The 14,154-nt window shown below is 32.4% G+C and overlaps 1 protein-coding gene across 1 annotated transcript in view; it reads right to left on the bottom strand.

The window, feature by feature from the left end:
- The window catches only part of PCDH15 (protocadherin related 15), a 782,416-nt gene that overhangs the window by 302,450 nt on the left and 465,812 nt on the right, over positions 1-14,154 (bottom strand). Inside the window, exons 13-14 of the mRNA XM_045842279.1 lie at positions 7,357-7,491; positions 5,832-5,981 (exon numbers count right to left, since the gene is read on the bottom strand). Of these exons, the coding sequence (XP_045698235.1) occupies positions 5,832-5,981; positions 7,357-7,491 (285 nt within the window). The remainder of the gene's footprint in view (positions 1-5,831; positions 5,982-7,356; positions 7,492-14,154) is intronic.

Below are 14,154 nucleotides of genomic sequence, written 5' to 3'. Positions count from 1 at the left end.
GCCTGATGCTTTATCTGGGAGGACTCCCGAGACCAGGGAGACCAGGACGTGGGGAGATTGGAGGATGCTTGTAGGCCAAAGGGAAAGAGTCAGTAGACAGAGATTATATTATGGTGAAAAAAAGAGAGAAGAAATGGAATAATTAGGGCAGCCCATGTGAAGTTGAGGGGAAGCTGTGGGCTTTAAAGCAGTGAATAGGAGTAAGAAGTATAATAGAAGAAAATAAAACTAAAGAACAAAAAAGGTAGAAAGAGTAGGTGCTAATCAAAAGGACTCAGCTCCATCTGACTCCATTTTAATGAATTAATAATTCCAAATTTTAGAAGTATAAAAATATTATTAAGGTTTAAGTCAGCTTTTCTCAAAACTAGATGAATATCAGAGCTGCTTTGTTTTATTAAGTAAAATCTCTCCAAAGGACTCTAGTAGTAAATGTGTAGGTCATTTATTTATTTATTATTTTTCCTTTTTTTGTTGACACTATTACAGATGTTCCTATGTTCCCACCCTTTTCCCACCTCCACTCAGCCCCAACACCCTGTCCAGATCATTTAAATAAAAATATTTCAGGGAGGGGTCCTAGCATAGATATATTTTAAAGTTCCTCAGATAGACCTCTAATATTCAATTAGAATTAAAAATCACTGATTTAGGCCCTGGCTGGCGTATCTCAGTGGACTGAGCACAGGCTGTGAACCAAAGTGTCACAGGTTCAATTCCCAGTCAGGGTGCATGCCTGGGTTGCAGGCCATGACCCCCAGCAACCACGCATTGATGTTTCTCTCTCTCTTTTTCTCCCTCCTTTCCCTCTCTAAAAATAAATAAATAAAATCTTTTAAAAAATCACTAATTTAAGAGAATTATAAAAGTTTAGTAATAGCACCTGTGGAATGTGAACTGGATAGTTAACTACTGCTATTACAAGCTACACCTTCAAAATATCAAAATTATATATCAAAATCTGTATCTTTAGTATAGAGCAATTGGTTTTTCAAGAAAACTAGCAGTGTGTGAAATGAGACTTTGAGACAACAGAGCATGAGATCCATTAGTGTCAGCCTGTAAGATTGCACTGATGGTCTACCAAATGGTATTTCATGCAGCATAAGATATGCTGCATAAACTGGAAAAAATCATTCCCACACATCGCAGTAATTGCTCCTGAACACAAGACATGCTGATACTGTGATTACAATTCATATCCAGTTACAAAAGATGCCAAGGCTGGTGTTTGGCGCTGCTCCCCTAAGCATGGTTCATGAGCCCTGCACATCAGAGTCACTCTGTTTCTTTTTACAGTAATCAAGTAGAAGAAATATAGGTAGAGTTAGCAGACCGATTCATAACTGAGAATGTTTAATAAGGACCTAGTTACTCACATCTTTCTGACCAACTAACCCACTTCTTGTAGGAAAGGAGAGCTACCTCCTAAGAGCTAGTGAACTGAAATAATTGTTTACTTACATCAGGCCAAGAGAGCCTCATGGTTACTTTGAAAATGACTGATTAAAAATGATCTGGTTGTAATACTTAAAATCTCTTATCCAAGGCTCTCTTTGCAGGAGAGTTTTCATTGTCACTTTTGTTTCTAATTGACCTCCTGTTGGGTTTAAGGGGAAAGTCAGAGATGATGAGGGATTTGGTGTGGATGGAGCATAAGAACCTTGTGTGTGACCCTTAAAAGGCATTTGCAGATCACAGTTCTGCATCATCTTAGTTTAGTTAATGTTTTGTCTCTCAATAAGAAATCTATATTGTATTATTTCAAAGCCCTTATAGAATGTTTTATAAGAACACCTCTTTTTTACAACATACCAGAAATAACATGAAAACAAAACCTAATTGTAAAGCTTCATTTCTTGACATTTAAATATTTAAAATAAGAAGCATATTTACACAAACAACAATCTATATTCATAATTTTCATAGTTCAGGAAAATATATACAATAAGAATCATTAAAGGCAGGGGGGATTGTTTCATAGATACAAAAGGAAAATTAACTTTTGTAGCCAGCAAATGCCAGAAATAAGCTTTTGATCCACTCTAGCAAACATTTTCTGAGATATGGTTCTACCATATAATAGCTATTGTTTTCTTAGTTATAGTATCCAATTTTCTGCTGGCTGTTTATCTGGATAAACTTACTTTCATTTCCAATTAAGTTATTATTGGGATGAAAATTAGGTCTAATTAAATTAAGGGCATGACAGTAATTGTCATTCCTTTATCTGAGTGAACTACAATTTTGTTTCCTGTGAGGGAATGCCTCAGTGAAGCTAAATTCAGTTCTCTTAGTCAATCAATGACCAGAAATACAGTAGTCTCCCCTTCTCTGTGAGGGATATGTTACATGAGCCCCAGTGAATGCCTGAAACCTTGGGGAGTATGACACCCTAATGAACTTCATCAGCTCTGCAGGAAATGTGGCTCTCCAGTAATTTTTATATTTTTCAGTCCATTCCTGAATCTGTGTGGCCATAATTTATTTGCAGGGTGTGTCATCTCTTGATATATTCCTTGTATAGGCACAATGCTTTTGGTACAGCATGTTGCCATTAATTGAAAAAATGTTTTCTTTTCATGTCTTCCACACATAATTTTTATGCCTTTTTTCATGCTAACTAAGCACTTATCACACATTGTGTCAACAACTTTTGAAGTTTGAGGAGTGACAGCAAGACAAGCAAGAATTAATTGTTCCGTCTTCACAATTTCACAGATAGAAGATTTGTTCTTACTGAGATCTTGGCAATATCAGCATGCGATTTTTTTTCTTTCCTTATTGAAAACTTTCTCCTTTTCTCCATAAAGTAAAAGAAGCACTTTATGGCTTCTCATTAGGATATGCAAACTGAATATTCATTTTCATTGAATTTATTAGAGATACATTAGTTAATAAAATTATATGGGTACATAGGTTTCAAGTGTGTATTTTATAAAATACATCATCTGTATGTTGTATTGTGTGTTCACCACCCAAAGTCAAGTCTCTTTCCATCAGCATTTTTCCCCTTTTTACCTTCTTCTACTTGCCCTTGCCCTCCTTTTCCCTCTGGTAATCTCTATACTGTTGCCTGTGTCCATGAGTTTTTTTTCTTTCTTAGTCCCTGCACCAAATTACTCTTGTGCTTTGGAGCCATTATTAAGCAAAAGAAGAGTTGAATGTAAGCATTGTGATGCTATGACTATTGGTCTGATGATGCAGGCCACTACCAAGTGCCTAAAAGGTGGGTAGCATGTGCAGCAAGACTATGCTGAACAAAATAAATGACTTATGTCCTGGGTGGGACAGAGTAGGATAGCATATGACTTCGTCAGGATACTCAGAACTGAGCACAATTTGAAACTTATAAATTGTGTATTTCTAGAATTTTCTATATAATATTTCCTGACCATGGTTGACCTCATATCTGAAACTGTGGAAAGCTAAACTACAGATAAATGGGGACTGCTGTGCATTCACACCTTCCTATTCATTTATCTGCACTTGTCTGCAAATCTTCCCCTCTTTTATCCTAAAATAAACATTTTATTAAGCATCTACTATATTAAGCCTCTATTTTGTGCCAGGCACTATGGATGTAGCAGCTATGAGTACAGAAATAAACAAATTACATATCTTCTCTGAAGACAAATGGATAAAGAGGTGATTTTATCAATATAACAAATGGCATACCAAGACAAATCAAATGCTTTGCGCCTGGTTGAAACCTTTGTCCCAATACCACATACGCAGCAGAAGATACTCACACAGAGGTGCACTTCCAAAGGGAATTTCTGGAGCTATGGTAAAATGTCACCCCTTCTATATCACTCAGTAAAGCATATCTTATTGTAATAATTAAATTATGTATAGCAGTGACATATTTTTAATTCATATTAAAGTTATATCATGTGAATTCTATAATAATTCATCTTTTGAATAAGTATTAGCTGCATGGCTAACATGTCTGGCATGTGCTGGCAAACAAGACAGATAGTTGCTGATATCCTGAAGTTTTAGTTCAAGGTTAGGGAAGGAAGAAAATAAGATAATTCAGTTGGTCGTTATGCTATGACATGATGAGATACAGTAGGTTATAAAGAAAGGGTGTGTGTGTGGGGGGGGTGTGGGTGTTTGCTGGGATGCTACTGGCATTAAGCTGTTAAGGAAGTTTTCTCTGAGGAGGTAGCCTTTTGAGCTAAGATTTGTGTGATGAAAGTGAGTTAGCCTTTTAAAATGTGGGGTAAGAAAATGTTCTCGATTAACAAAAAATTGCGTTGAAAAGCCATGAGGCTACTGACAAGTATTTCTTCCAAACATCTCACACTGATGAGGCCACACCACTGTATCGGTGCCTTGGCTACAAACTACTGTGTTACTGGTGAGTTGTCAGACTATTAATGGTTAAGAAAGAATTACCAGGAACTAGCTACAGAAAACTAACAAGTGCCTTCTTAGAAGAAAAAGAAGTATAAGAGAAAAGAGTCAAACCATAAATAGAAGGGAAAAAGATCCAGGTAGAGGAGATAATTCAAGAAAATGGGAAAGAGCAGGACACATTCAAGTAACTGGAGACAGTCCAGCAGGACTGAAACATATGTTTAGGAATAGAGGGCCAAGATGAAGCTGGAGAGAAAAGCAAGAAGTTTAACATGAAGATCTTAGTATATTGTGGAGGCATTTGGACTGCTTTTTAAATACTCTGAACATTTTATGTACTACTAAAATATGTAGACATACAAACGTATTATATGCTATACTATCACATTTTATATAGGTATTTCATAGAAACATGCTATTTATTATATAGTATTACATACTATATACAATACATAAAATTTAGTATAATTTGGAGCCATTTGAATGCTCTAAATAATATATTGAATCATGGGCTTTCATGGCCTGAGAGTAACTTAAGTGTGATTCTGGAATTTAGAGGAAAATTTTGATCAAATGGTCTTTATAGGACTGGGTAACTGAATTATTTAAAGTTTCTTTCTTTCTTTCTTTTTTATTTTAAGAGTGATTGTCTAAGTATTACTCATAGAGCTTCAGATCCAGGAACCTTGAAATGAATCTTAGTCATCCATATTATTAAACAGCTGACTAGATAATTTTGATGTACTGCCAGTTTGGAAGGTCCTAAAGGCACCTGTTCTCCAGATTTCTAAAACTCCTCAAGGAAGAATATTATTACTTCTTTATGATAATATTCAGAATATTCAGGATACAAAAACAATTTTGAGGTAATTTACAATTTATTTAAGTGTAGTAAGTGTAGTTAATGATAAAAATAAGATGATTTAAGGATAAAGATTTTGCAAGATTTTTACATTTTCAAAGGTAACATTTACTATGTAATCTTAATATTTCCTGCTGTAATGAATGATTTCATTTTATGTCCAAGTAACCGATGTTTAATAGTATTTTCTACCAATTTACTAACATAGTCCTTTGTATTTATCACCAAAGGAAACTTAAGCATTTCTGAAATAGTCCCATATAACTTGAAGTGTGAAACTGTAGTCCTAACATTTGAAACTTTAGTGTAGTCAATACATTCATTACATTTATTAAATATAGTCAGTATACTAAATTTTTAAAAAATCCAGTCTAAGCAGGCCAAGTGGCTATTGCAGCTAATATCTAGTTAATTGTACTTTAAATGCACACAGATATACTTTTATATAAAAAATTAAGTACATACTTAAAGCTTTTAAAGCTAGATATGTCACATACTAAGTCTGGAATTCATTTCTCTTTGTCTAAGCAATTCTTAACCAATGCATTATGTGATGCCCATGAACACAACTAATTGGAGTATATCCTGTTACAGGAGTAGTTACCTGTATGACACTATCCCCAGGACTCATATCTGTATAAACGTAGACATCATAGGATATTTCAGGGAAGGTTGGAGTGTTATCATTTGCATCCATCACTCGAATATTGACAACAACTGGCTGACTTTCTTGCACACCATCAAAGGCTGTAATCTTTGGGGGTGAAAAAATATATTTACTAGAGAAGTCATGCAAACGTAAGCAGTACAGAATTCACTCTTTCAAGTTTTTTATATGTCACACTTTTAAAAGGGGACTAAAATATCTTGTCAATAAAGAAATTAATAAAATTATAATAGTATATATAATCAAAGTGTTTTAATGTGCTAAGAAGCAATTATAAAGGATTCTATTTATTTTCAATGTATTCAATTCAAACCAACTTTTAAATAAGTTAATGTGTAAAATGTTGTAAAGGGGCTTAAAGTGGCCAATAACATTGCTGATTTTAAGGAGTTAACTACTTTTTAATTTTTAAAAAAATTAATAGGAAAACATTTCCACTTTTACATATTTTGTATATAATTAAATAGTTGCATTTACAGCCAAAAAATCAGTCAAGAGAGTAGGTGCACTAGATATGTTGCCCAGGCTCCTGTGGCTCAGTGGATTAGTAAAGTATAATATGCCGAAAGTGTTGTGTATTTTCTTCTATCATCAGGATTAAAATGGCTGCACAAAAATTCACCAATTTTGATGATTTTTTAAAAAATGCACACAAATATGACAGCTGTCACAATACAATCTAACGAAATTGTTTCAAACGACGTTAAACACAACTAAGCATTGCTAGAGCCATCTTATGGAAAAACATAATGAACTTTTTGGCCAACCCAATATCTTAATAAAATCTGTTTCAGAAACTTGAGATCATAGCTTTTAATAGCCCTTCCTTGTTTTCTTCAGTAACTTAAGATTTCTCCCTCTCAGTAGTACTGACTTTTTGAGCCAGATAGTTATTCATTGGGGAGAAGCGATGCTGTCCTGTGTATTGTAAGATTGTTATAATATGTTGGGCAGCATTCTTGCTATCTACCCACACCCCCTCACAGTAGTGACAACCAGAAATGTCTCAGAATTAAAAATGCAATAGTAAAAATAAAATAAAACACAGTTTAGAAAAGAATTGTTTACATTGTGGATTCTAATTTATACTATCTCAATTTAAGTCAGTTGTGAGTATATGGTAAATAAAATTCCCATATTTTTGTTTTCATCTCAAAAGTTAAATTTTTGGAAAGAATGGTCACATAGCTAAGCAAATGTATAAACAAATGGAGGAAATATCCATTTGATTTTTTTAAAATTTTTGATATTCTCTATGGTATTACTTGAACATATTACCTTTTCCTATCAAATAATTGACTTCTCAGTTTTAAACCAACATCTCTTTATGTTACATATATACAAAACTTTACATAATATATTTTATATATAAATATATACTATATATTATATATCATGTATATATAATCTATATACAAAATATATCTATATATATAATATATATATAAAAAAATCACTTTACCGAGAAGATGTAAGTGTCCTGTTCTTCCCGGTCCACTGGCTGAAGCAAGGTGAGGAAACGAGTGATTCCAGTCTGCGTGACGGTGAACACTGAAGTATAATCATTCAGAAAAAGCTGAACCTCTGGGTCTTTTGTCTTTGAAAAAAAAGAAAAAGCCATTATTCAAAATGTTAAATAATTAAGACACTTATTAATTAAGTACCTGAAAAGTAATATTTTCAAGTTCATTACAAAATAAGCATAACTCTATTAAGGATTTCTAAAGAAAAAAGAAGAGAGTTTAATAAATATTTACCATAATTAAGCTAAGCTATCTAAATGTCAATGATTCATTTTGTGGAAAACAAATAAAATAAGTACTAGTAAAATTAATGTAAAATTAAAGTAAGAAGAAAGAACAGAAAAAATCAATTAAATATATTTTTATTTTTATTTAATAGCAGTAGTTTTCAAAAGTTCACTGAGCTAAAAAAAACAAGAAATAAATACAAAAAAGAAAGAAAATTGAGGCAGAGAGTTTTAGCTGTAGTAATCTTCACATATGCATATTACTATACTGTTCCTATGTTTAGTGTAAAATAAAAATAAAATTAGTTATGTATAATTTGTTACCTATAAATATCCTTGCTCTTTCTTATTTTAATTTTAAATGTTGTTAAGATTCTTATTTTAATGTTAAGATTCTCTAAGGGGAAAAATATTTAACTTAATTAAAATATTTTAGATGATTAGATTGAAAATATATGAATTAAACACATCTGATAAAAAAAGCCTAGAATAAAATATCTACATAAACAAGGGATTGCAAAAGTTCTAAAGGGAGATAATTAACTGAGAGTTGGAAATCCTCCACAATCTGATCGCCATCCCTGAGAGAGAAGGCGTTAACTGCAGCAGTACAATTAACAGAGGAAGAACAGAGATGTAAATAGGAAGTCTTGAATTGGTTTCTGAATAGTGAAATAGGAAGGCAGGTGGGCAAATAAAGGGGTTATTATGACAGAGTGGACTTATCAAGAAGGCTATAAGAATAGCCAAAAGGGATGATACAGGAAGATAAGGTACTTTTATATATTATGTCGACTTTTAAAATATTATGCATAGTGTAATGTGGAGTGTCAGATTTTTAATAGACATCTGTCAGATTTTTGTTTTTCTAGATCTGGTATCAAGGGCTGAGAGCAAAGTAGAGAGCTTATAATCATTAAATACATGCTAATTTGAGAAAAAATAGAACTCTGGTTTAAAAAATTTCTGTGTGGAAGTGAGAACTTGAAATATATACTGCTATGTTAAAAAGTGGGCACAATCTGATCCACCATATACTTTACTTATCTTAAATTTCAATATGTACTTATTTCAAATAACTTTGAAATAAATGGTTTTATTTGAACCTGACACCAACTGTGTTCATAATATCTCATTATCGGCTATTACTTAGATATAGCATGGTGGTTTCTATGAAGCTATGTTCATGGTTTTGATGTGTCAGTATACTACATTTATCCTAGAATAATAAAAGCTAATAATACATAAAATTTCTATTGGCCTAGTTACAGAATAATCAAAATTGTTAAAAAAATATGGCCCTGGCCAGTGTGGCTCAGTAGACTGAGCACGGGCCTGAAAACCAAAGTGTTGCTTGTTCAATTCCCAGTCAGGGCACGTGCCTGGGGTGCAGGCCAGTTCTCCAGTAAGGGATGCATGAAAGGCAACCATACATTGATGTTTCTCTTCCTCTCTTTCTCCCTCCCTTCCCTTCTCTCTAAAAATAAATAAATAAATAAACAAATAAATACTAACAAAAAGAAATATAAAATGTCAAGAAGATTTACACTGATATTTTCAAATAGGCATTTCATTGTTTTTATTTCTTTGTCATTGCTCAAATTGTTCAGCATAGTTGGAACATGGGGTATTTTGATTAATCAAATATGTTAGTTAATACAAAGTTAAATTATTTATTTAGAAAATAAAATTGTATAATATTTACAAATAAATGTATTTTGAATCACATTTTGAAGATTCTTTTGTTGTACATTAATTATATAAAATTTAATTATTTTTAAGTGATCAGAAGTGTTAGCATGCAGTTTCAGTTAATAAAAACTAAATAAGTATGAGTGCCCTTTCTTAGTATGTATCCTTGATTTTAGGAATCGTTATATTTTCAAATTCATAGGGTTTTTTTTTTCCTGCTCTCTGCACATCTAACAATCATCTGAGGAACACAGCTGCCTTTACTCATCCCCATACACTATGATTAATCCAAGTTAAGTTTTGATCTGTGACTTTTTTACCAATACTTACTTTCTCTTTATTCAAATCCTTCAGCCATTCTCTACTTTATGACTAATCCTTTCTCAATTTATTTTCTCCCATTCAACTGTAGCCTCTGTTAGTAAATTTGTTAGATATATTCATCTGCATAAGCATATGTTTTAAGCATTTTTTAATGTCCAGTATTATGATAATGCAATGCCGTAGTGTGGTGAGTTGTGAACCAACATCTATGTACAACTATAATTTGATATGGTTTTGCAAAAACACCATTCATTTTACCAACTTATGAAAGCCACAGATTTCCTTTGTCATATGTTTCCCTTCTGAAAGTGATATAAACACCAGGACTCTATAAAAAGGCTCTCTCATAACTGATAACCAGAAAGAGTAAAGGCTTGATAATTTAATTGTCTAAGTTTCTTGAACTCATTATAATAACTAGCTAGAGACAAAAAGAGCATTTCCAAGAAGAGCAGCTTATTTGTTTTATGTAGCTGCTATTTTTACATAATACATAAAGCTAATATTGTACAGTGCATATTTAGTACATTCTAGTATGTTCTGCATAGTTAATCTCTGATTAAAATACAGCTTTTAAAGTTTATGAATAGGTAAAATAGTAACCTTTTATATCTATATTTTATACATTGATGCTATTGGTGGATACCTGTGAATTTCTTGTAGTACCAGAATTTAAGAAGGCAGAATGGGAAATGTTCAGCCAATTACTATTCAAAATTAATATTTTAGGTTTCTTTATAAGGATAATACTAGTTTTAAGTATGACATTTATGACATACGGGACAGATAATGCTTTGGCTTAACATTATAATAGGGACAGTAAATTTTATGTAGTCTTGTGTCTATAAATTTACTGAAAATAAGTGTTAGTTTTCTAAATCAATTTGTATACAGAAGACTGATTAATAAATATTCTTTTTCTCCCTGACATAAGGTAATACCATTTTACTCTAAACTCTACATTCAGTATAAACCAAAACATTACATATTATATCATTGATTTGTGTATTATTTTCTGGAAGGTAAAATAAAGTCATATTCACTCACAGCACAAAAAATATGAATACAAAACAAACACATATACAAAACCAAAGGTAAACAAAGATTTGAATGTAAAGTTTTTAAATTTCATCATATAGAGTAGAAAAAATATGTTTAAATATGAATAGTCTAATGCATTTAAAATCAATTTTTGTTTTTGAGTGGGAATCAAAATATCAAACACACAATATTAAATGCATCCTCATATATATGCACATACAGCACAGAAATGTGTACATATATACATATATATGTATGCATACTTATGTGCACACAAATTACAAAGCATAATACCAAATGGCAAAAAGTTAATTTTATCTGCCAGTTTGTATCAGTTGATAGTGATTGTCTGAAGTACCTTATTCAAAAGGGTTCACCTCAAGCTTAAAATTGTTCAGAAAGAATGCAGTGATGAATTATCAATGTTTGTCAAGAACTAAAAGAATATTTAATAATTAATCCTTAAGTTACATGCAATTTGGATTCTATAAAATTTCATACTACTATAACCAATAATATAATGTAAATAATTTAATGTATACCTATATACATATATATTTAAAGTAGTTGTAGACATCTTTATGAATGAGAATGAGTAGTTGCCTACTTGTTTTAGTAGAATAGGAAAAGAACACAGAATCAAACCACAGCAATTAACAAAACAGACAAAATCAAAACCTAGTACCTACAGGAACTCCACCAGGTGGGACCTATGTGCAAATTAAATATGAAATAAAAAATGTGAATATCAATGACCAGAAACATAGATATGCTGTATGCCATAAAAAAACATTTTTCTAGTATATTTAAACTAACAATATTTTTACAGGGAATATTTTATTCCTTAGTATTCAGATATAACATACATGATAGCGTGACAATCTTCATAAAACATAAAAATGTATTATATCTTTAAGACTATATTATATTACATTTCAAAGATACCTTTATTTTAAAATAATAACACTATATACAGGGATGTGAAATGATATGAAATTTTAAGTGAATCAGTGCCTTCCTAAAGTCAATGTGCAGTATCTGTTATTATCCTTTGTTATATTTTTATAACCAGAATTAAATATTCAATTTTTAGTGATTCTGCCACTGAAAACCTGGTCATCTCAGACATGACTGTTAAAAAATCTTGACCCTTTCCTATTCTATCTATAATCTAAACTATTTTGAAACTAAGGAGAATTATACAACATATAATTCATATATATGTTCCACATGTATATGTTTATATCTATAAATCTGTAGAAAAGGAACATTAGTAAATATAATTTGTTTACTTCTTTTCAGTTTCTCTATGATCCTTCTATTCCTTCTGATTCAAATTACTTATTGCTGATAACACAACTAATCAATTCCTGCTACTATTTCTTAAAACTTTGTCTTGCTTCCCACCGATTTGAAAGAAGGAACGCCACTTGAGTTTTAGACCAATAAATCTAAGTCTAACCTCTTCTTGACATTTGCCTTTCAGTTGTGGCTGCTCTGGAAGCCGCTCAGGAGAGCCACTTCCTATCATGAAAGCTTCTCTTTTTGTGCCAGGTGCTTATCCTCCGTTTCTGTTGCTCACACCCCCTTAAGGTGAATGGCCTCTGTCTATATTCTTAACTCTGTTGTCTCTGTTCTGATTAGTTTCACTAATTCTGACTGAAGATCAGCAAAAATTTACCATATAGTAAAATTCTTGCCTGTGACTGAAAAGGGCCTTGGGTTTTCTTGTTATTGTTGTTTATTTAGATCTTCAAATAACCTCATAATAACCATATTTTATTTTTACAAAGAGTGCTTGACCTGGAAAAAGAGATGATTAAGAAGGACATAAACCCATCTTCAAACATATTAGTGACCATTTTGTAGATTTATTCTACGTGCTATCAAATGAGAAATATGAGGAATAATGGATGAGTTACAAGAAGGCTGTTTTTAATTCAGTGTGAAGCACTAAGAGTTAGTTTTCCAACAAAAGAATATGCCATATTATGAAACAGTTAATTCAATATCATTAGAAATTTCATGTAGATGTTAGGTATTCTAATTCTATGAACTTATTTAAATTATAGATATATAGAAGCTATATATGATATAGAAACCTTTGTCATTTTGGAATTAGATATACTTGTTCACTTTCTGGGAACCAAATGAAAATCATTCACTATAGATAATTTTAGAAAAATGATGGGCTCAAAGAATAAGCAAATGGCCAGAGACACATTATTTAAGTACTTGACATTTTTTACACAACATATTAATCATGCTACTATCTCAATATATGGCATCATCTAAGGAAAATTTTCTCTCTAAGCCCATTCCCAGCAGCCCCAGATGCAGGAACAGGCCAAGGAAGCAGGGATCACAACCATATACCTTTTGGATCCCAGATGATGGAATGAAATGGGGGCAACTGGTGACTATGAGTCTCACAGTATCACACAGCTATCACATGGTACAACCAAGCATCAGACCCCAGGCTGACTAACTCTACAGTACAAACTCCTAAGGACCACAGCATGTTGCCCCACCCCTTGGAAACAGCTCAGAACATTTAAGAGGTTAACTGGCATTAAATCTCCATGAGTAGAATTCTAGGTAGTGTTTTCCAAAGGTTTTACATCCAGGGGTTCCCCTCACCCACCTCAGCAACACCTTGCTGTCCTTTCTAAAGTCCCTTAGAACACAATTTTAACCTTTATTTTTCTAGAAGGAGAAAAGAATCTGGTAGTATAGTCTTAATTAAACTGATGATAAAGCTCCATGTAATGAGATCCCAGGGACATTCTATAGCTGTGCTGCCCAATTAGTGATGTGTGATTATTTGAATTTAAATTAATTCAAATTAAACAAAATGTTAAAATTATGGTTTCAGCCTAGTAACATTTCAAGTGTTCCCTAGCCACATATGCTACCATATTGAATAGTGGAGCTACAGAACATTTTCATTGCCCTAACTGGTGTAGCTCACTTAGTTGGGCATCATCACACAAAGCAAAACATTGCCTATTCTATTCCCCCAGTCAGTGCACAAGCCTGGTTGCAGGCCTGGTCCCTGGTTGGGAGTGTGTGAGAGGTAACCAATCAATGTGTCTTTCGCATTGATGTTTATCTCCCTTTCTTTTTCCTTCCCCTGTCTCTCTTAAAAAAAAATCATCATCACAAAAATTCTATTGGACAATGCTATTAGAGAGGGAGAAATTACTGATCAGGACATTCTTACATTGAATGTGATAGAAATCAAACTTACAATACGTTTTTCTTAGAAAACATATGTTGGAAAATGCTGTAGTGGTCACAGAATCAAAGGAAAAATTTTTAGAATTGGTATAGCTTTGGGAAAATCATAATAAAGACAAACAAACCAGGAACCCCACAGGATTCTTCTCTTTACCTGACTGGCTTCATTCTGTCCACTGATAATGGATTTTCTCCATGTCAGCAAACTTGGCT

Source organism: Phyllostomus hastatus, unplaced genomic scaffold (assembly GCF_019186645.2).
Source record: "Phyllostomus hastatus isolate PE091 unplaced genomic scaffold, TTU_PhHast_1.1 phas_contig_38, whole genome shotgun sequence".
In the NCBI taxonomy this organism is placed as follows: domain Eukaryota; kingdom Metazoa; phylum Chordata; class Mammalia; order Chiroptera; family Phyllostomidae; genus Phyllostomus; species Phyllostomus hastatus.
Note: the sequence above shows the minus strand (reverse complement) of the source record. Positions and strands in the feature narration are given on the sequence as shown.